Below are 24,604 nucleotides of genomic sequence, written 5' to 3'. Positions count from 1 at the left end.
ATATGTGAGGCTTGTTTTTAGGGCTCATTTACACATTATGTTGATTTTTGTTTTCAACTGCTCATTTTTTTTTTTCCTGAAACTATATGTGGTCCACTAATTTAACTGTTTCTCTTGATGCATTGGAAGATAAAATGTGTTCAGCGAGGATATAAAGTTAATTGCATCTTCCGCAAGATAAGAAATATGTAAATTATATCGCATATGTGAAATACACTGTTGCCAATGACGTTGGAATAATGTTGTTTTCAGACAAATTCCTGTTTTTATTCCTATTTATACACACCAGTGATGACCTTTGACCTTTGACCTGGTGCAGTGATTACATACTGAGTGCCAGTTACACTTTATCGATCAAGAGGAAATCACATTGTCACAATCATTTCATGAGAAGAAGTAAAAATGTTTTATTCCAACTTTATGGACGACAGTGGATGAGCTGAGGAGAACAGTGAAGGTAATGACGGTTTTCTAGGTTAACTGTGTTTTGTGACATTGTTTTCTCTGGTGTTATTTTTGTAGAATTAAAAGAGGGGTTATTATATTCTGTGGTCTTCTGTTTATTCTCATTCTTTTTGTTCTAATTTGTCTTCTAATTCTTCTAATTATTTTTGTAATTCTTGTAATTTTTCTTCATCTTCTATCTCTTTCTTCTTCTCTTCTCTTTTTTTCTTCTAATTCATCTTCTAATTCTTCTATTGCTTTCTTCTTCTATCTCTTGATTGTTCTATCTTTTTCTTCTTGTTCTTCTATCCCTTTCTTCTTCTTCTTCTACCTCTCTTCTTTTTCTTTTTTCTTCTAATTCTACTTTTAATTCTATCTCTTCTTTTTCTTCTATCTCTTTCTTGTTCTCTGTTTCTTGTTCCTCTTCTTGCCCTTCTACCTCTTTCTTTTTCTTTTTTCTTCCAATTCATCTTCTTCTAATTCTTCTTTTTCTTCTCTCTTGTTCTCTTTCTTCTTGTTATTCTTCTATCCCTTTCTTCTTCTTCTTCTTCTTCTAATTCTTCTTCTAACTCTCTCTTCTTTTTCTTTTTTCATCTTCTAATTTGGCTTCTTCTAATTCCTCTTCTAATTCTTTTATCTCTTTGTTTTTATTTTTCTTTTAATTCGTCTTCTAATTCTTCTTCTGTCTTTCTTCTATTTCTTCCATCTCTTTCTTGTTCTTCTATCACTTTCTTCTTTTTCTTTTTTCTTCTAATTCTTCTAATTCTATCTCTTCTTTTTCTTCTCTTTCTTGTTCTCTGTTTCTTCTTGTTCTTCTATCCCTTCTTCTTCTTCTTCTTCTTCTTCTTCTTCTTGCTCTTTCTTCTTTTCTTTTTTCTTCCAATTCATCTTCTTCTAATTCTACCTCTTCTTTTTCTTCTATCGCTTTCTTGTTCTTCTATCTCTTTCTTCTTGTTATTCTTCTATCCCTTTCTTCTTCTTCTTCTAATTCTTCTATCTCTTTTTTCTTTTTCTTTTTTCATCTTCTAATTTGTCTTCTTCTAATTCCTCTTCTAATTCTTCTTCCATCTATTTCTTGTTCTTCTGTCTCTTTGTTTTTATTTTTGCTTTTTTCTTTTAATTCATCTTCTTCTACTTCTTTTGTCTGTCTTCTTTTTCTTCCATCTCTGTCTTATTCTTCTATCGCTTTCTTCTTCTTCTTCTTGCTCTTCTACCTCTTTCTTTTTCTTTTTTCTTCTAAATTCTGTCTCTTCTTTTTCTTCTATCTCTTTCTTCTTGTTATTCTTCTATCCCTTTCTTCTTCTTCTAATTCTTCTTCTTCTACTGTATCTCTTTCTTCTTTCTCTTTTTTCATCTTCTAATTTGTCTTCTTCTAATTCCTCTAATTCTTCTTCTATCTATTTCTTGTTCTTCTATCTCTTTGTTTTTTTTTCTTTTTTCTTTTAATTCATGTTCTTCTAATGTGTCTTCAATTTTTCTTCTTTTTCTTCCATCTCTTTCTTGTTCTTCTGTCACTTTCTTCCTCTTCTTCTTCTTCTTCTCATTCTTATAGTCATACTTCCTTACCTATATTACCATCGAATGCAAAGACTCTAGCTCATTTCTGGAGACTGTGGGAGGAAACTGGAGCATCTGGAGGAAACTGACATTATTTGTGTATCAAAACCATTTAAACACTAACTGACAGTGTAAGAGACAAATTAGCAGCAGTCAAAGCATTTAAAGGAGGAAAGTGAACAGGAGGTGCCCCATTAAATATTTGATTCTTGCTCTTGCAGGTTGTCACAGATTATACAAATAACAAGACCTGTGCTGTTCAACACCAAATTTAGTTGCATGAGCGTTGTTTTAAAAATAATGGTCACAATTGGCAGTGACAGCTGCATTGTGTAAGCGCGTCTAAGAATGTCTGGGAATTGACATAAGCAGCCTGTTAATAATAATAATAGACTGGAGATTTTTTCCTGCATTATACTACATCCTTTTGAACTTCAATCCAGTCATATCTCTAACAATGCTCAACTCTGGTGACAGAATGTAAATATTTCATTTCAAGAAGCCAGTTTCTCAAGAAGCAAAATACATCCTGCAGTGCTGCTGCTCAAAACACATTATTAATTTATGGATTTGAAACCCCACCAATGCTTTCACGATCTGATATTATACCTTTCTAAGTTGTGTGCATCCTAGAACATTTTATAAAGTCTCTGTCTGGATATTACTTTGCATGCTAGATCACCCTCCTCTACTTTCCAGTACAGGAAATGCACGCACACGAATTGAGAAAAGAAGACAGAAAATGTTGTACGATTTCTAGTTATACGTCTTCTGACACATAACTAATCATCAACCGTCAGCTTCTATTTTTCAGGTTGCATGCGTTTACCTTTACCACAGGACGTGAAGCAATTCCTGCCTCTGCCGTAGCCACATATATGAATAAATGCATAAAAAGATTCTTATTTTTCTCCGCTACTCTCCAACTGCTCATTCCCCCGATTTCTTGTGTTTCAGCAGATCTCATATATGACATGTGCTCCATTGCCTTTCAAACCTTTTATCCATTTTGGGGTCGTTTGTTTTATTGTCTTTGTGCTCCCTGTGTGCTCTGAAGGCCACTGTGAGAGCTTGTAAAGCATCTGGGCATGGTGCTACAATGTCATGGTCCATTTTCAGCTCTGCTCTAATGATGTTTCCCTCCATGTCTGCACATTTAGCGATGCCGACGACTGGTTCTGTGAATGCCCCCCGCTCTACACAGGCCGGCTGTGCCAGTTCACCGCCTGTGCACGTAACCCCTGCGGTCACGGAGCCACGTGCATCCCAAAGTCGCCGTTGGAGGCCGTTTGTCTTTGCCCCTATGGACGACAAGGTCTACTGTGTGATGAACGTAAGTGCTACAAAGAAGCTGATCAATGCAGCGCAGATTTAGCAGCTTTAATAGAAGACTGATCTGCAAACAGTTGGTGGATGAGAGCCTTTAGGGGTAAAACGAAAGCCTGGTTTTAAGTTAAAGGAATTAATGGAACTAAATTCTGCTGAAAAGGCAGAAGTGTCATCCTCCAGCAGTAGAATCTGATAATCAAGGCAAAACTCATGGCTGCTGTGCTGAATATTCCAAAAAATATATATCCTTTTACCTCATAACATCTAATTTCCCAGCATTTGTATTTTCAGTCATAAGAATCAAAGTAATATTTATTAAGAACTTTCTCACTCCATATGTAACTTTAGCAGATTGTGTACTCGATCGCTCATTATCAGTTACGCTGCCACTGTCTATCTGTGGTTGTAACAGAAGAATGTATAGCATTATACACTGCAAACAATCATTTCTCTTTTTTTGTATCACAGTACTTCACAGCTATGAAAAGTGGTTTGATCAAGGGTCATTAGATTTAGAATGGCTAACCAAGACTAATGATAATTTCTGAGCTGAGTAGATCAGTGTATAATAGCTGTGAAGAATTGTTATGACAAACCAGTGGTGTTAAATACTGGCACTGCAACAGAAAAGATAGATAGATAGATAGATAGATAGATAGATAGATAGATAGATAGATAGATAGATAGATAGATAGATAGATAGATAGATAGATAGATAGATAGATAGATAGATAGATAGATAGATAGATAGATAGATAGATAGATAGATAGATAGATAGATAGATAGATAGATAGATAGATAGATAGATACAGGGGTTGGATAAAATAATGGAAACACCTTAAAAAATCAACAAAATATAATTTAATATGGTGTAGGTCCGCCTTTTGCGGCAATTACAGCCTCAATTCTCCGAGGTATTGATTCATACAACTTGTGAATTGTTTCCAAAGGAATTTTAAACCATTCTTCAGTTAAAATACCCTCCAACTCTTTTAGAGACGATGGCGGTGGAAATCGACGTCTTACTTGAATCTCTAAAACTGACCATAAATGCTCAATAATGTTGAGGTCTGGGGACTGTGCTGGCCATACGAGATGCTCAACTTCATTAGAATGTTCCTCATGCCATTCTTTAACAATTCTAGTTGTATGGATTGGGGCATTATCATCTTGAGGTGAAGGTGTTTCCATTATTTTGTCCAACCCCTGTAGACAGACAGACAGACAGACAGACAGACAGACAGACAGACAGACAGACAGACAGACAGACAGACAGACAGACAGACAGACAGACAGACAGACAGACAGACAGACAGACAGACAGACAGACAGATAGATAGATAGATAGATAGATAGATAGATAGATAGATAGATAGATAGATAGATAGATAGATAGATAGATAGATAGATAGATAGATAGATAGATAGATAGATAGATAGATAGATAGATAGATAGATACCGCTACCAATTATGAGCCCCATGAAAGCCTAATCGTTGTGGACCCTACAGAAATTGACTATCTTCTCGGTCTGTCGGACTGGGGGGGGGGTTGTTTGTACGTTTGGGTGCAGTCCATAAACAACGTCACTTATGATACAGTGAAAACGAAAGTTAACATGCTTTCAACGTTCACCCCCCAACTTCTACACCTCTCTTATACAGCGGACATTACGCGAAATTTTCACAAGTTCTACATCCACTGGGCCCCCTCCGCTGCTCCACTCCATCCCCCTTGTCGTCAACCCAGTGTGTATGTGTGTGTGTGTGTGTGTGTGTGTGTGTGTGTATATATATATATATATATATATATATATATATATATACAGGGTGGGGAAGCAAAATTTACAATATTTTGAGGCAGGGATTGAAAGACAGTGTATGACCAATTAGTTTATTGAAAGTCATGAGAATTTATTTGCCACAAGAAAATGTACATAGTAGAAAATGTTTTTATTCTATGTGTCCTCCTTCTTTCTCAATAACTGCCTTCACACGCTTCCTGAAACTTGCACAAGTGTTCCTCAAATATTCGGGTGACAACTTCTCCCATTCTTCTTTAATAGTATCTTTCAGACTTTCTCCTAATAGTTTTGCTCATAGTCATTCTCTTCTTTACATTATAAACAGTCTTTATGGACACTCCGACTATTTTTGAAATCTCCTTTGGTGTGACGAGTGCTTTCAGCAAATCACACACTCTTTGACATTTGCTTTCCTGATTACTCATATGGGCAAAAGTTTCTGAAAAGGTATGGATAATAGTGTTAGGTATGATTATGACATCAATATATGTTTGGTTTCAAAACAATTGCCGTAGTGCCTGCTGAGAAAAAACAACTAAATGTACATTGTAAATTTTGCTTCCCCACCCAGTACATATATATATATATATATATATATATATATATATATATATATATATATATATATATATATATATATATATATATATATATACACACACACACACTACATACAAAAAGTTAAAGAATATTTCATTTTTGTTTTGTCATTTTTTTGTCATTTTTGCCATTTGTAAATAAAACTATGTCTGGTCATTAAAAAATGTGTTTCAATTCAGTTCACACACAAAAAAGTAAAAAGCGCTGTACAAGAATCCCAACTGAAAAAACAATAGCCTTAAAATTAAAAATATGTTTAACTTTTTGTTTGTAGTATATGTACTTTCCAACTGAGCTAACTCATTAGAAGTGCAGATGCACTGGCACCTTGATCTGTATTTCACTTTGAAGCAAACACTGCATATTTTTATTCACAATTCACAAAAGCACATCACAGAAAACTAAAATGTATTATAGCACAATTATCCACAAAAACCCAGGAATTCTAGAAAAAAAAAAACAATGTCTACTTTAACCTGCAGTGATTCCAGAGATTTCCAGTGGTGTGTTATGTTATTCCAAACAGTTCCATAAGAAGGAGGCTTCACAGGTTGTGAGTCTCAGAAACAAAAGGTTTTGCTTGACAAAACTGACTGTGGGACCAGCAGGAGGCTTGGCATATAAGTTGTCCAGCCATGTTGCAGCCCCTGACAGAGTCTCAGCACCCACTTGCCAAACAGAATAATCTAACCTTCCAGTGTCACACTAAGTATATGGCATTTTTATTTTAATCCTGATAAGATCAAATAAGATCAGAGTCAAAACTGATCACCAACGTGTCCTCTTTACTTCAGACTTGCTGTACTCATGCTTCGGTGGCCTCCTAGCAGAATATTAGTATGGTAGCTTGTTTTCTGTCTCTTTGAAAAGTAGCCCAAATTGTTTGGCTACCAGTGTGGGTTTTTTTTTTTTTTTCTAAATTAAATATTTTCAGTCCTTGGTTCCCATGTGCACTTTTATAGATAAGGTTGGTCTGTGAACAAGCAGGAAATGGAGGAAAGGGAAGTGGTATTGATGCTGGAATGGAATGGAGTCGAGTTCATGAAACATTAATGAATATTCACGATGACTTCACTCAGAATTATTAATGGCCTACACAAGTTGCTGTAGTTTCTGTTAAAGATTCACATTTGGACTTTATAGACAACGATTACTGGATCACTTCACCTCATGTGAAATAAATAAACAGCGCTATTATTACAGTACAGAGGTGACCTGTATCCAACTTTTCCTATGGATTATTAACAATAGATTTCCTTTCAAGTTCTAATGGTAGTGGCAGTGTTGAGCATTTTAATATCAGATGTGACATGTAACACTGACACTGATTAAGCCGAGTCTCTGCATAACAGCAAAGTATTTAATTATTTATGCAATTTGTTTTGTAACATTAAAATGCAGAAAATACTTGTATGTTACTCCATTTCAAGTGCTTGTTTAGTAGTTGCGCGCTTACTTTGCATCAGCGTTTCAGTTTATTTTCAATTCAGTGAAGTTTGTGTAAACCCAGCATTACTCTGAGATTGTAGCTACTATATAAGCATAATGTATACAGTATCTGTAGCTCAACAGGAGAGTTGTTTTCCCATCTGGTGTGTGGCAGTGAAGACGCATCCCATATATACACACAGCTTTTGTCAGAATGTATTTCACATTTGGGTGCAGCTTGTCATTCTCCTTTTCTTCTGCCGCTCCTGTTCATTTGCGTCTTATTACACAAATACCTAACATGCTGTGAACATTATGTTACATTACTTGACGGTTATAAAGCACAGATGGATGCGTTGTGTATATTTTAGTGAAGCGTACATACATGATTGCCTTAATTGAGTTACTGGATATCTAATATACCATGTACTAATACGTTACTGTTTAGTTAAATATTAGAACTTAATAAACCGTCCAGACAGTATTACATACACTTCTCATGCCACATGGCTTCATGAGTAAGAGTGAATAATAGTGAAAGAAAGAGTGAATGAGTAACAGGAACCATTAAAATTAATTAAGTCACTGCTACAATCCTCTCACCTCCCACATGAAGTGGGTTTTTATGGACCTTTGTGATGCCGAATGCATCCTGTTTAGTACACCCAAAGGAACCCGAGAGTAAAGTCAACCTTTCCACAGACTCGCCGCTACAGTAAGAGATAAAATCTGCTTGAAGGATTCATTTAGAATAGCAAGTTCAATTTTCAGTGCCAGTGTTTTAATTAGTCTCGTCTGTTTTATTGCAAAAATTACAGACAATAAACGCAAAATCAATGTCACGTGAAATCTAATCTTTGAAATTACAATAAAAGAGTGTGTATGTTGGGGGGAGGGGTTGTTGGGACTGTGTCAGAAGGGTACTGATTCAGTTCCATTTTGTTTCTATATAGTCACAACATATTATATTAATGCAGACAGCTGACAGCCTGACTGTTACGGTTTAGTGGAATTCAGTAGAACAACATTATGCTGCATCTTTGACAGTCTTGACATAATTTGAATACAAGTCCCACTTGGAAGGCAACTGGGATTTACTGATATTATATTTATATAGTTTTAAAAAAGCTATATTCATCCGCTCCTTGTACTTAAACACAAATAACAGACGTAGAACAAAGCAGATGCTCAAAATAGGTTTATAATTCAGTTAGTTTTTATTAGAAATTTGAATAAATGGAAATACTTTTAAGATTGCAGCACAATGCACTGCCTACAGGTTGTGTAGTTAAGATAGTATTATAGTAATAATATTAGGTCACATTCCTGCTTCTTACCATTGCAAATTTGGTATTATCAGTTTACATAAATGAATATTAGTTAACATACGATATGCTCAAGGATAATCACACTATAAATTCACTTAAATATATTTTTAAAAAAAGCATCTTGATCCAGTTAAGGCTTCAAAATCTACTTGCTCTGATAGTGAAGCTATTCAAACAAACAATAGGCAAATACTTTCCTACCACTCTAGATGATAACAGAAGCATTTCTGGCATTGTTAATAATTTAGCAGCCAAACAGAGCTGAGGGCAGTCACAGAGGGAAGCTCTGAACCCCTTTTAGCCATCGCCTGTGGCTGCAGAAGAATATGCAAGGTTTCCAGTGAAGAAGAGCAGTTTTATGTTTAGTCCTCACTGCTGTGTAAAAACACGGTAGCGTGTAATTTTAAATGAGCATGGGGAAATTTACATTACATCCCTAGTGTAAAATCAAGTAGATGGGTATGCTAAGACGGAATACAAGAGAGAGCATTATTGAATCAACCATGCGTTCTGCATAAGTAAACTTGAGATTGTAATTGAATATCACTGGGATTATTGTGCTACCCTTGTGAACGTTGGGTATGAAGCAATGCTTGCTTGCCAAAATCCCTCCTAAACAGCTTCTAATGAAAATAGAATGGGACTGAAGAGGTGATGGTATTTGAAAACAGGTCATCATCTAATAGCATTCAGAAAAGAAAATATTGTACAAAGCTGTGGTATGTAGTGTGTGACCATAGTGCCATCTATTGGTGAGAGGCGAGGATGGACAAGACCAGTTCAGCATGACCACATATCAGTTTTAATATTTACTGAAATAAAAAAAGCAATTGTATAAAAATGAAAAAATTCAACTGTTTTTTTTTTTGTTTTGTTTTTTGCAGCTATCAATATAACTCGTGCCAGGTTCAGTGGAAGTGATGAGTTTGGTTACACCTCCTTTGTGGCTTATTCTTCCATCCCAAGCCTCAGTTTCTTCTATGAGTTCAAGCTGAAGTTCACGCTCACCAATAATTCATCTGCTGTGAAAGACAACCTGATCCTGTTTGCTGGACATAAAGGACAAGGTGAGCTCAGTGCAGAATCTCACCAAGCAATCTAAAATAATTCACTCAAGTGAAAAGAGGAGTGTAAGTATATCTCCCTGTGGATGCAGTGTAGTTGTCAAACTTCATAAGAATCTTAAAGAAATGCTTTTGCCATTTGGAAAGGTTTCCCCTGCTGTGTATGCTAATGTGCTATCAAATACATTTCCTCTGAGCTCTGAGATCCTCTAATCAAAAGGACACCCTGATGATTTGTTTTCTTGGCAGATTTTAAAGCATGATGAATCTTTCTGCAGTCCAGCAATTTATTGATTTCAAGATAAGCTGCTCTTTTTTCTGACTTTTAAAAACTTAGAAATCCTAATGCAGTGCTAGGGTAATGCAAACATGCGATTCAAGGCTCTGAAAAGGAATCATGTTAATTGCATTAAACAGACTTTGAAACATAGGTGCACTATCTTGCTGTCAGCCACCATCATGTTCGATTAGGATCTCATTTCTGTGGGGTTAGGGTTAGTATCAGGTAACCACCGTGTCATTGTCTGGAGCGTATTTCATCAAAAGATAAAAAACTTTTTTAAAAAAACAGAAGCTCTTATGGATCTTCTGCACTTTCTTTCTCTTGAGAATACAATTCATCATTGTGGAGGAAAAACAAATCAAGAGAAATATGAATAATGAAATACTTGTCAGGAAAGTGTACGACACTGCTGAAAATAGTGCAAATTCAAAGGCAACATATAGAGATAGATGTGAAGAATTTGCTCAATAATTGATTTAATGAACTGTCATTTTTGATCAGCAGCAACAAGAAATACAGCATAGTTCACTCTTTGATAGCACGGTTTAATGTACATGAAATAAAACAACTACAAAGACATATATGTTATAAAATATGAACGTTTCGCCAAGTAAAATGTGTAATTTATAATGTTAGTAGTGTTTTACTTGGTGTGTGTGTGTGTGTGTGTGTGTGTACATGTACTGCTCTGCACTCATGGGAAACTTGATTTTTTTTTTTTTTCCAGGGGATGATGGTGATGATTTCCTAGTTCTGGGAATACGAAATGGAAGAGTCCTGCATAGATTCAACCTCGGATCAGGTGTAGGAACCTTAATCAGTGATCGAATGAACCAGCAGATCAGCATCCACATGGTTACATTCGGCAGGTCAAAGAAGACGGGGTGGCTGAAGGTGAGTTGATTATGACATAGTTTAGATCCACTTCAACTTACAGGAGGCACATAATCTTTCTGCAGCTCTCTCCCCTCAGGTCAACTCAAGAAACTAAGTATAGATATAGATTAATCTGTATAGAAACTAGTATTTGGGTGCTTCTGTGAAAGTGGGTTCCTGGCACTTTACCAGTTTTTTAAACCTAATAATAAAAGAGAAATTTAGACATATTTCCCCCCAGGATGTACCTAATGATGACCTCAGATAAATGCAAAATATTTATACTCTTGCTCTGAGCCATCCCAAAATTAATGAATTTTTAATAAAATATTTGGGCCAAAAATAGGATCAAAATTGGGACATGAAAAACTACCGAGGTGTCAGTGTATTTGATCTTCAAAACATGGCTTGAAATGGTCTTATATACCGCTGTAAATAAAGACACTGTGTTAAATTTGTTGATCCTAGTGGTTTTTCTAATCCGGACATGCAGGTTTTTCGTGAATCAGCAGTCTCATTCCAGGTTTCATGTGTAACCCATCGCGTCCACTTACGTTACATGCAGAACCTGCCCATTTAAACACATATAAATTGTGACTGATTCTGCAACAGCGGTCATTTTTGTGAAACACTCTGCCTTGCATAATTAGTTTGATTCCCAAAATGTGCCAGTGAGAGAATAAAAAGATATTCGAAAAAATAGTTGTAATTTTCGTGTCCTTTTTACCATGTTACATGCGGATTTTTGGATAAAAATAATATAAAAATGGGTTTTATCTGAAAAATACTTTCTCTTTTATCTCAGTTAATATTTATTTTTAAAATAGACCCAAAGTGCTTCCAAACTTGCTTCATAACATTAGCCTACATCTTGTTTAAATTGTTAGCCCCTCTGTCCTGTTTTTAGGGACCGGTTTCATAGAAGCACCCATTAACAGGTGTCTGTTACGTATCAAACTTACCTGTCTTTTAACCCCTAAGTGCAGCCAAGAGCTAATACAGGGTACATTTTCTACATCCTCAAAACAGAGAATAGAGGAATACATGCAGAAATCTGAATTCATTTCTCACTTTAATAAGAAAAGGTAATTATATTTTCATTTGCAGTGATATTAAAAATGCGCTGTACTGCTATGTTGCTCTGATAAGGTTTCATTACTGTAGCTAAAATATCTTAGAACCCTTTAATACCACGTTATTCGTAACACTTCTTAATAATATATCGGTCGTGTTCTCTGTTAACAGGCACTTATTAGAAGCAAAGAGACCTACATGCTGTACACATGTAAAGCAAACTGATAGGTGAATTATAGAATGTAACCCTGATGTCAGTGACACGGGATGGTAAACTAAATGGTGAGGAAAATTAGATTTCTTTATAGCTTAACATCACGGTCTAATAGTCACGTAGAACAGGATGTTCACATCATCTAAGTGTGGATTAAACATCTACAGGAACAGTGAGATATTATCATGTTAGCAAGACCCCATTCTGTAGGAAATCGATGTCATGAAATGAAATGAGGCTTTTCAAAAGGCAGAGATACTGCACTATAATAGAACTATAGTATTTGGTTGTCTAAAGTGGATGCAGACTGACCTCAGGGTCGTTGCAGATATTAAATAAACTGTACTCCCACACTGACACCTGCAGATTAAATACTGCATGAGTATTGACATTTTATGATATCTTTCTCAGGTTGATGGACAACGCAACAGGACGGGATCATCTCCAGGACCCCTAGTGGGCCTCAATGTGTTCAATCAGCTCTTTGTAGGTGGATATAATGAGTACACCCCTGAACTACTGCCACTTGGCGCCAAGTTCCGGCATGGCTTTCAAGGTAAGACTGCTACAGCTTCATTACAGCCCAACACCGCTTTTCTGTAGGAGCAGCGCTGGAGTTTGGAGTTTCTCCCAGGATCTTTGTCTCTTTGTAAGCAGAGGCGAGGTGTGTAATGAAAAATGTCAGAATGGGCCTGGACTGTGGATGAAGCCAGAACAGAGCTTCGAGGTTGATTATATCTGCGCCCTTAATCACTTCACCCTCTGTACAGTTGTGCGTTGTGTGTAAATCCATTCCATTGCTGATAAGTCACTGGAACACGGGTACCATACAAATAATCTTTGCCATCATCAACATCATTTATGCTTTCTCTCAGGTGACCCCATGTTGCAATGCATTCTGGAGAGCATTCATTGTGCCTGCTAATGTGCTGGGCTGTGGTGCAAAATTGCCGTAACTGTAATGATGACAACAGTTATGAATATCATCATAACCATATTCAGTGCTCCTTCCACTACAGCAATAATGCTTGTTATTATACAATGTCATGGCAGATCCATTTGAGGTGAATAAGAGCTTTTCATGTTAAGGACTACAGCGCTTTTGCTTGTTTGCCGTGATAAAATACATTTTTCATCCTACCAGAAAAAGCTTCAAAAATCAAATCAGCCACAGTAAAGCGTCCTTTTGCCCATGCTGTATCTGACTGCCATATAGTCCCTGTTGGTAAGCACTACCTGAGCCAGGCGACAGTGGTGGAACCATAACCTTTCTGCTTGGGATGTAATGAGAACTCATGAGCGTCTAATCAGATCTGTGTGACCTTCCTCTAGCCCTAATCATGATGGCTGGCAGTGAACACACTGATAATGCACTTCACTCCCAGTTATCAACAGATCCACACTCCCCTGTGGAAAGGTGGCAGAGCAGGTACTGTGGCTCCGGAAAAAAAAGTCACTTACTCAATTGAAGCTGTTGATCAAATAAATAAATAAGGAAGGAGCATGTTGTGTTAGCTGAACTTCTCTATTAAAAACACAGATTTTACCGCTTTGATATAGATTTGACTTTTCAAAAGATCTTGAAGGTCATTTTCTTTGTTCCCTCTGTGATTTGTTGTATTTTTTATATTTACTGTCAGAAGTCAGAAGAAAATATCTGTATAAACCAGTTTGACACCGTTTGTGCACCTTCTACCTGGGTCCTTCTATGAAACTGGGTACATTTTGGTACTTGCCAGCTTTTTAGACCCAATAGCAAAAGAGAAATTTAGGCATATTTTCCCCCCGGAATTTACCCAATGATGACCTCAGATAAATACAAAAAAATTATACTCTTGCTCTGAGCCATCCCAAAATTAATGAATTTTTCATAAAATATTGGGGCCAGAATAGGGACATGAAAAGCTACCTAGGTGTCAGTGCCTTTGATCTAGAAAACATGGCTGTAAATGGTCTTATATAGACTATAAGTAAAGACACTGTGTGAAATTTGATGATCCTAGTGGTTTTTCTAATCCAGACATGTAGGTTTTTCATGAATTGACAGTCTCATTCCAGGTTTTGTATGTAACCCATCGTGTCCACTTGAGTTACATGCAGAGCCTGCCTATTTATACACATATAAATCACAAATGATTTTACCTGGGTCCTTCTATGAAACTGGGTACATTTTGGTACTTGCCAGCTTTTTAGACCCAATAACAAAAGAGAAATATATACATATTTCCCCTCCAGAATTTACCTAATGATGACCTCAGATAAATGCAAAAAAATTATACTCTTGCTCTGAGCCGTCCCAAAATTAATGAATTTTCAGTCCAATATTGGGGCCAAAAATAGGACTAAAATTGGGATAGGAAAAGCTATAGGTGTCAGTGCATTTGCTCTTCAAAACATGGCTGTAAATGGTCTTACATAGACTATAAATAAAGACATTGTGTTAAATTTGATGATCCTAGTGGTTTTTCTAATCCACATATGCAGGTTGTTTATGAATCAGCAGTCTCATTCCAGGTTTTGTATGTAACCCATCATGTCCACTTGTGTTACATGCAGAACATGCCCATTTAAACAGAAATAAATTGCGAATGATTTTGCAACAGCGGTCATTTTTGTTAAACACTCTGCCTTGCAGTAGCTCAATTGAGTAGCTCAATTCCGAAAATGTACCTGTGAGAGAATAAAAACATATTTGGAAAAATAGTAACACGTAATTTTTGTGTCCTTATTTCCATGTTACATGCGGATTTTTGTATAAAAATAATACAAAAATGTGTTTTATCTGAAAGATAGTCTCTCTTTTATCTCACTACGTACTTATTTTTAAAACAGACCCAAAGTGCTTCCAAACTTGCTTCATAACATTAGTCTACATCTGGTTTGAATTTTTAGCCCCTGTGGTACCAGTTTCATAGAAGCACCCACCTTCCATTTACTTTTCCGACATGTGTAATTGCAAGACTTATCTTCACAGACTTCTTGATTTTGAAACAACAGTTAGTGTCTGCTGCTAAAACAAAGATACCAAACCGTTATAATCGTCCTTATGAATCTGCATCGCTTGTCGACCATCTATGTTTGCAGTACCGCAGCCATCACTTGAGTCTGCCAAGTAGACAGCATCATGTCATGAATATTCATGAATGAGCATGACATTTCCCCTGCATCCTGTTTATGCCAATGACTAATGCAGCAGAGAGAAGAGAGTGTGCATGTGCAGATGACTCCGAGGCTTGTGTTCAGGCCTTATATTTATAGAAGGCCGTGTGCTCTGCAGGTACAGGCCAAAGCAAATATTATCTTGAAAAAAACAGAATTATGAAAGCAAAAAGCAAATATGATGAAGGAGATGCATGATGGGGAGAAAAAAATGTGGATTTAGAAACCTGGACATGCTGATAGTGAACTGTAGGGCAGAGAGTTTTAATATTTTCAAGGATTATAATCTAATAAAGACGTGCAGATTTATGTTATGAAAACCTTTGATGCAACTGGGTGAAATAAATAATCATAAAAATAAATTCAAACACGAATAGAAAAAGTGATGTCAAGTTTTTTTTAACCTATTTGACGAAGAAATACGAGATCTTAAACGCATAGAACGAAAGCAAAGAACGTTTCCTCTGATAATCCCATATCGGTGTAATGAAACATCCCTTTGACACGCTGTTTAGTCTTATTTTTGTTTCTTTTTCAAAGGGTGTATTTTTGATGTGCAGTTTCGTACAAGAAGAGACGGAAAGTTCCAAGTGCTGGGACACCCTGCGGGACATCCAGCCTTTGGGCGAAGTGTCGGCCAGTGCGGAGTCACTCCCTGCATTCATGTTCACTGCAAGAACGGAGGGACGTGTGTGGACTCTGGTTCATCTGTGTAGTAAGTGTTGTGGTAACACTTTATAATAAGTGCACACTATGAAGCATTAGTTAAGCATTAACAAATACTGAATTCATCATTTATAAAGCATATTTCTGACTTGAATAATCATTAATATATGGTTTATAAATGCAGTTATGAATGTTTTACTCATTAATAAGCGCATTAGTTAAGCATTAATAAATACTGAATTCATCATTTATAAAGCATATTTCTGACACGAATACTCATTAATATATGGTTTATAAACACAGTTATAAATGTTTTACTCATCATTAATAAACACATTAGTTAAGCATTAATAAATACTGAATTCATCATTTATAAAGCATATTTCTGACACGAATACTCATTAATATATGGTTTATAAACAGTTATAAATGTTTTACTCATCATTAATAAACACATTAGTTAAGCATTAATAAATACTGAATTCATCATTTATAAAGCATATTTCTGACATGAATACTCATTAATATATAGTTTATAAACACAGTTATAAATATTTTACTCATTAATGAGCACATTAGTTAAGCATTAATAAATACTGAATTCATCATTTATAAAGCATATTTCTGACATGAATACTCATTAATATATGGTTTATAAACACAGTTATAATAGTTTTACACATCATTAATAAGCACATTAGTTAAGCATTAATAAATACTGTATTCATCATTTATAAAGCATATTTCTGACATGGATACTCATTAATATATGTTTTATAAACACAGTTATAAATTTTTTACCCATCATTAATAAGCATATTAGTTAAGCATTAATAAATGCTGAATTCATCATTTATAAAGCATATTTCTGACATGAATACTCAATAATATGTGGTTTATCAGCACAGTTATAAGGGTTTTACTCATCATTCATCAGCTCATCTACAATGTGCTTAATGACTGTATTTTCATTCTTTATAAATTATGGTTTCAGCATTTAAAAATTTAGTATTGGAGCACTTACAAACCAGTTATGATGTGCATTTATGTTCGCACATACACTATTCAGACATGTACTAATGGTGAGTGAATATGTCAGTGTGTATTTTATACTAACTCACACATTTATTTTCCAATAGATGTCTTATAAACAGTTATTAACACAGGAATTCATTATTTCAGGTAGTTATAAAGCACTTACTACTTATTAATTAAGTCTATGGTGTGAGCTCATCTAAAGTGTGCACTATCTTTGCCATATAAAGCATTTACAAATGAGATTTAAAGGTTGGAAATGCCTAAAGACTCACAAAAGTCTCAGTTATTCTAACAAAGGAAAGACACAGCCTATGGGATTATCAAACAAACTGCATGATTGAATGATTATGATTATGAATGATTAGTAAAACCATTATAACTGTGCTTATAAACCATATACTAATGAGTATTTATGTCAGACAAATCCTTTATAAACGATGAATTCAGTATTTGTTGACGCTTAACTAATGCTTCATAGTGTGTACTTATTATAAAGTGTTCCGTGTTTTCACTTAGAACAACTCTATCCCTAACCCTGAACAATGTTTGGATTCATTCTCTGCTTATTTAATTTCGTGGTATAATGATTCCACTCATGAATAACACATGTAAGCTTTATTGGTGACTTTAATACAATTCTGCAACATAAAAGTGCGGTGGAAATTCCCATATGTATTGTGACTAAAGATGAAGAACCTACAGAAAATCGGTTACACAGTGCATAATGAAGGGAAATGACACTGTTTACAAGCTTTTCAAGCTTCTGAGTGTGTCCGCCTGCAGTTGCCAGTGCCCATTTGGATGGAAGGGAGCGCTCTGTTCTGAGACCGTGTCTGTGTGTGATGTCGAACACACTCCCCCTCCCCTCTGCGCCCACGGCTCCACCTGCATCCCTCTACCAAATGGATATACCTGCCACTGCCCCCTGGGGACGGCGGGACTCTACTGCGAGAGAGGTCACATCACTGAACCCTAACTGTATATTTACTCTATGCTTTTTATTCATTCAAGAATCATCTCCCTTTTCTATTATTTAACTGCATATATTGTCTCCTCTGCTCAGCTGTGACCATCAGTGATCCATTCTTCAGCGGGAATCAGTCCTCGTGGATGTCGTTTCCCCCCGTAAACATTCGACACAGGACTGTTTTACAGCTGCAGTTCCAGCCTCTTGCACCTGATGGCATCCTCATTTACACGGCCCAGCATCTGAGCGCCAGAGCTGGTAGGATATCCAGCTATGTACCCCATGTGGGAATACTGGGTTACTCTGTGTGTCATCATATAACAGATACTTTTCACACATATAATAGATCTGGGGAATTAAACTCGTTTTAGTTCAGGGCCCACAGCCAGTCCAATTTGATCTCAAGTGGACCAGACCAGTAAAGTAACAGCCTAATAACCTATAAATAATGACAATTCCAAATATTTGTCTTTGTTTTTGTGCAAAAAAGTCAAATTATATTATGAACATGTTTGTTATTACAGACTTAATGTTTCAGTCATATGTTTCTGTCTGTCTTTTCTGCACTTTGTTTTTTTTTTCTATTTTGCTGCTGTTTACATGGAAATATTCCCATGGTAGGATCAATGAAGTCCTATCTTATCTTATCTAACTTATCTTATCTTATCTTATCTTATCCAGTTTTAACTCATCTTATCTCATTTTATCTTATTTTATCTCATCTTGTCTTATATTATTTTATCTTATCTAGTTTTATCTTATCATATCTTTTCTTATCTTATCCTATTTTATCTCATCTCATTTTATCTCATCTTATCTCATCGTGTCTTATATTATTTTATCTTATCTCATTTTATCTCATCATATCTTATCTTATCTCATCTTGTCTTATGTTACTTTATCTTATCCTTTCTTATATTATTTTATCTTATCTTGTCTTATATTACTGTATCTTATCTTGTCTTATCTCATCTTGTTTTATCTTGTCTTATCTTATCTCATCTTATCTCATTTTATCTCATCTTATCTCATCTCGTCTTATCTCATTTTATCTCATCTTATCTTGTCTTATCTTGTCTTATCTCATTTTATCTCATCTTATCTTATCTTATCTTGTCTTATCTGAAATTTCTTAAAAACAATCATAGGCCTCAGCTCATCATTTGCACATGTGCATTCCAACTCACAGATCATGGATCTACAAATGCACAATATATTTAGTAACAGACAAAACACTGATAAAATTACTCTTATTTTTCTCCATAAATTTTCGGTTGTTCATACGTTATTAGCATTTTTGGAGAACATATAGTCTGTAAATATTAACATTTTTGGAATGAACTTTGACTTTTGCAATTTTTCCACACTAAAACAAAGAGGAAAAAAAATTTGAGTCGTCATTATTTATGGGTTTTTACTTGTACTTTACTGGTCCGACCCACTGGAGATCAACTTGGACCTGAACACCTTGGACTGTTAATATCTTCAGGGTAGTTTATGCACCGATGTGGGCCCTGTTATAGACCTTTACACAGTAGGACATAATCACTCAGCATAGAAACTTTCTCTAAAACCACCACTCCATCATTGTTTCCACGTACTAATGTATTTTTTCGTTCCTTTATATAAATCTTTTCAGACCTATAGCATCTACTGAGTGTCATAGCAACAGAGAGACACATAGCTCATATAGTCTATACTTTGACCTGTGGGGGAGCTCACTTTCCCAACATTTCTAACACACTTTACTTAGCTTGGATTTCTCATTATTTTGTGGGATATAATATGAATACTAAGAATAAAACAGCAGAAAAGTAGATTCTGCTGCTTTTAGAGCCACAGAAGTGAGAGGGCGGCAGACAGATATCAATCAATCAATCAATCATTCAATTTATTTATTATAAAATTATTACAAACAGTTATTAACCCTTTCATGCATATTGGTCACTACAGTGCACAGTTATTCCACAGCTGTTCTCTTGTATATTCATGAATTTTGTTGTTTTAGTTCCATATCAGCCAACACAGTGGACGCTTATGCATCATCCCATAATAATACACTGATATTCATACCATTACTGTAACTTTGCTGTTCTTGACAAACCTGATCTGCAGTGACATGTTTGAGTGTAAATCAATTGCTAATGAAAAATTGGGAATATGATAAAATGTGAGAAAACATCAGATTAGCTGTATTAAAAATGTTTTTATTTGATAGTTTTCACACAGTATATCCTTTTCTGATATTGCATTCTTTGCTTCAAAAATTAAACACACGGTGTCCAGCGGAGTGGACATTTTTGGAACTCCGTGGAAAATTATGAAGGTAGATTTGTTGTTTGTTAACCAAAAAAAAAAAAAAAAATTTCACTTCAAGAAAAAAAACCCTACTCAGTCGAAGAAAAAAGTGTTCAAATGCAATTTTTTGGATCTTAAATATTTTTTGCATTTGTCTTATTTTGTTACTTTTAATTATATTTCTGATTATTTTATTGAATATTTTACCAGTTAAATTACCCCAAATTGCTTTATTTGACTTTGTTCACTTCACTCAGAAAAAACAAAAACATTTTCAATCAAAGAAAAAAAGTGTTCAAATGCAAATTTTTGGATCTTACATTTTTTTTTTGCATTCAAACACTTTTTTTCTTGGATTGAAAAGTGTTTTTTTTTTTATGCAATTTTTTTTTTTTTATTGAATGTTTTTTTATGGTTAGAGATAAAGAAACAAATCTACCTTCATAAAAAATAGGATCAATAAAAAAATTCAGTCGCATTGTTTTTCCATGCCTAAAGAGGAATAAAAACACTCAGGAAAAAAATCTCAACAGAGGTTCTCATAATTCATGCATGAAAGGGTTAAAATCAGCAATGGATCAACAAAATACACTTTGTAATAGGACACCCCAAAAGCAGTCCTCAGCTTATAAATGGGGCTCTTAAACAATATAAGTATCAAGTATGCTTGAATTTATAGTATTAATTTATAGTTTTTTACAAGAATGAAAAGTAGATCAATCCTAAGTGTTATTATATTTGACCAGGAAAATGAAAAATGCCTTTTTTGTATTACTCTGTTTCACTCGTTAAAGTTATTTTTCTGAAAACTTGGTTAGAAATTCCTCTTTATATCATAGACTTAGACTTAAACATACTTTATTTATCATTAAGATTTGCATCAAAATGAAATTACGATGCAATGGCTCAGTACGCAACAATCGTGTATAAAACAAACACCAATAATAGCCTGATTCATAATGAAGAGAAAAGAAAAATATAAATGACACTGGCAAAAACAGCATTTTTTTTTTTTTTTTACAATACAGTTCTTTTTAAGGAATCCCAGCGCTCCTTTATGACTCCTCTGCACATTGATCACCTTATAATGGAGATGAAAATATTATACTCAGTACATTTCCAATCCAACTTCATTTGTAAAGCACTTTAAAACAACCACAGTGGACCAAAGCGCTGTACAGAAAAAAAAATAAAACCAAGATAACAGATAGACAGATAGATAGATAGATAGATAGATAGATAGATAGATAGATAGATAGATAGATAGATAGATAGATAGATAGATAGATAGATGAAAGGGTTAATCTCTTCTTGTATTTTACTATCTATCTATCCATCTATCTATCTATCTATCCATCCATCCATCGGCGGTGTCTATCTATCTATCTATCTATCTATCTATCTATCTATCTATCTATCTATCTATCTATCTATCTATCTATCTATCTATCTATCCATCCATCCATCCATCCATCCATCCATCCATCCATCCATCCATCCATCCATCCATCCATCCATCCATCCATCCATCCATCTATCTATCTTAGAATAAATGATGATAAATCACTTACAAAAAGTTAAAAATGGAGGGAAAAAAAACATGTTGGAATTGCTACAAAAGTACCACTAGGTTTTTATGAGTTAACACAAAGTGTTACTCCATTCCTCTTTGATTTTCTTTCTACAGGAGACTTCTTGTGTCTCTCCTTGACATCGGGTTTTGTCCAGCTGAGATACAATCTGGGAGATGGCACCCACATCCTGCAGTCTGTTGAGCGGGTGGACTGGAGCGGCAGGACCTGGCACACGGTGAAGGCAGGAAGAATGGGTCACAGAGGCTTCCTCAGTCTGGATGACAATGACATCAGAGACAACGTGACCGAAGGGATGACCACCCTTAACGTGGCTTCGGACATCTTCATCGGGGGTGTGTCCACTCTCAGCTCAGTGTCCACAGATGCAACCGAAGGCGAGCTGGTGGGCTTCACCGGTGGGATAAGAGAACTTGTCATCAATGGCCAAGAGTTTGACTTAACAGAGAAAGGAGCAGTGAGTGGAGCCAATGTAGGGGACTGGGATGGAACCGCCTGTGGGTATAAGGTGTGCCAAAACCAAGGCCGCTGCAGGGCAACGGGCACCGCCTCATTCATATGTTTATGCCCTCCATCATGGACTGGCCCTGTATGTAACCAGTCTGTTAGCTGTGTAAACAACAGTTGCAAACATGGCTCCTTGTGTGCGCCAAATAATGCGACCTCATATCGCTGCGTCTGCCCTTTAGGATGGGGAGGGATGGACTGTGGCCGGGAAATATCCACACACACTCTCAAATTTGTGGGACGATCATATGTTAAACACTCGGACTCGAGATTCAACACAAGAAATTTAAAATACACTCATGTTTCTTTTAGTTTCCTTCCCAGCACCGGCGATAGTCTGATCATGTGGATGGGAAAGGCAGAACACGAAGACGACGACTACCTCGCGGTTGGACTCGACAACGGCCACCTCAAGATCGCAGTCAACCTCGGAGAAAGACTTTCCCTGCCGTTAAGTTTCACAAACCTCACACTGTGCTGCAACAAATGGCACAATGTTTCCATATCTTTAAACAGCACTGTTATTCAAGTTTTCTTAAACAGTAGAAGAATCTTTTTTGAAGATGTTGACCCATTTGAGCGCTACGTAGCTTTAGACTACGGGGGTCAGCTTTATTTCGGGGGATTTGAATTACACAGAAATATATCAGTAGTGACATCCGGGTTATTTTCAAAGGGATTTGTGGGGAGTCTGCGAAATGTTTATCTGTTTGAAGATATCAAGCCAGTGCTGTTTTTGAAAAACAGTGAGGGTTTTAATGTTTCTGAAGGCATCTGACAGTAGCAGGATTTTAACTCTTAGCATCTACAGTAGATAAAAAATGTCCCATGTAAATGTGAATTTATTGATGCCCTTATTTAAATATAAGACTTTAAAATTTGCATATCGGCTAAAATTTACTCAGGGGAAATGAGTGGGTGTTTTTGTCAAAAAAAAAGTTGGAAGAAATGCATAGAACTGTGTTGAAATAATGCTAATACATTTGTGCACAGACTGCTGATATTATTTGACAGTAGAAGCTATATTTTCAGAAATATTAGATTTTGAATAGCACGTGTATGTGAAAACTTTTGCTGGTGGACGGACGTGACATTACCCATGATGATCTGGTCAGTACCAGTACTTTATTAGTAATAAACTTATATACTTACTATTGCTAATTCTCTTCTTATTCATAAATGTTAGTATTGTGGATCTAAAACAATAACAGCTGACACAAAAACACAAAATGTGGGAGTGGACGGATGTGACATGGTTGTTACGGATCCATACTGATGCTCGGCAGCCATGTCACCATTTCCACAAATGATCCCTGTGTAAAAACTAGGATCAGAATTATTTCTTGTATAGTTTATCATCATACTAAAGAGTAAATAACAATATAGAACTGTTATTTCTTTATAAAATGCTTATTATTAGAAAACTGTTGATTTAAAAAGTGACGTGTGACACACTTAAAGTATGTATTGGCGTAACATAAGCAGGATGGATCAGCACCATACTCCATGTTGCAACCTGTAAAAATAAAACATGTGATATGTAGGATAGAATATTGTAAGAAAAACTGAGGAATCTAAAAGAATAGAATTTTTTTTTTCAGGTAAATTCAGTTAAAATATAACTTGGCCATTTGTGACATGAAATAATTGCATTAATTGTGATGAAATTGGACATTTTTGAGCTGAAAACATAGTTCATATGACCATCAACATGTTGCAACAGAAGTGAAATCCTGTAAATTTGCATAACTTGCATTTACCAACACAAAGTTCCTTTGGGGATTGACTTATATTGATTTCTTATGCACAAAGACAGAAATAAGACCTCTAAGCAAATTTTAGCCGATATGCTTTTTCTCCATAAATATCACCTAAAACATGATTACATTTTCACACAAGTCTAGATAATTAAACAAAATAATCTTAAACCACTTAACCTTATCCTAATATTTGGGGGGGGGTTTGGCTAATGTAAATAAACCTGTAGGACTGGGAGTAAATTTTAAGGGGTTATTAAACTTATCAGACTTCATTCAGACAAACAGGTGTATGTCTGGGAGGCCCTGTCGTATTTATAGAAAAGAAAACTGGGTCTACTGCACTATCAAAGTCTCATCTTGACAACACAGGTATGTGGAAGTGTGTCATGACTCAAAAGGAAGAACATTCTGAAGACCTTAGAAGAGATTCACACCAGGCTGGAAAAGAAGACAAAAGAATTTCGAACTGAATGTGAGCCGAAGCTGATTAGAAAGTGGAGCGTACAGCAAAATAACAACCCTCTGCTTGTGGGATTCTGGTTTTTAGAGTAATAATTTGGCTGCTTTGGTTTGTTTCTTTATCCGTCTCTAAATCAAGGGTCTCAAACATGCGGCC

General features: G+C 35.6%; 1 protein-coding gene across 1 annotated transcript in view; it reads left to right on the top strand.

The window, feature by feature from the left end:
• Nucleotides 1-23,042, top strand: part of eys (eyes shut homolog) — a 348,044-nt gene extending 325,002 nt beyond the window's left edge. Inside the window, 8 exon segments of the mRNA XM_030156655.1 lie at nucleotides 3,162-3,334; nucleotides 9,375-9,557; nucleotides 10,565-10,731; nucleotides 12,413-12,557; nucleotides 15,701-15,875; nucleotides 17,648-17,820; nucleotides 17,928-18,089; nucleotides 21,817-23,042. Coding sequence (XP_030012515.1) covers nucleotides 3,162-3,334; nucleotides 9,375-9,557; nucleotides 10,565-10,731; nucleotides 12,413-12,557; nucleotides 15,701-15,875; nucleotides 17,648-17,820; nucleotides 17,928-18,089; nucleotides 21,817-23,006 — 2,368 coding nt within the window. The 3' untranslated portion in view covers nucleotides 23,007-23,042.
• The last annotated feature ends 1,562 nt before the right edge of the window (nucleotides 23,043-24,604 follow it).

This window comes from Sphaeramia orbicularis, chromosome 15 (genome assembly GCF_902148855.1).
Source record: "Sphaeramia orbicularis chromosome 15, fSphaOr1.1, whole genome shotgun sequence".
Lineage (NCBI taxonomy): Eukaryota > Metazoa > Chordata > Actinopteri > Kurtiformes > Apogonidae > Sphaeramia > Sphaeramia orbicularis.
Note: the sequence above shows the minus strand (reverse complement) of the source record. Positions and strands in the feature narration are given on the sequence as shown.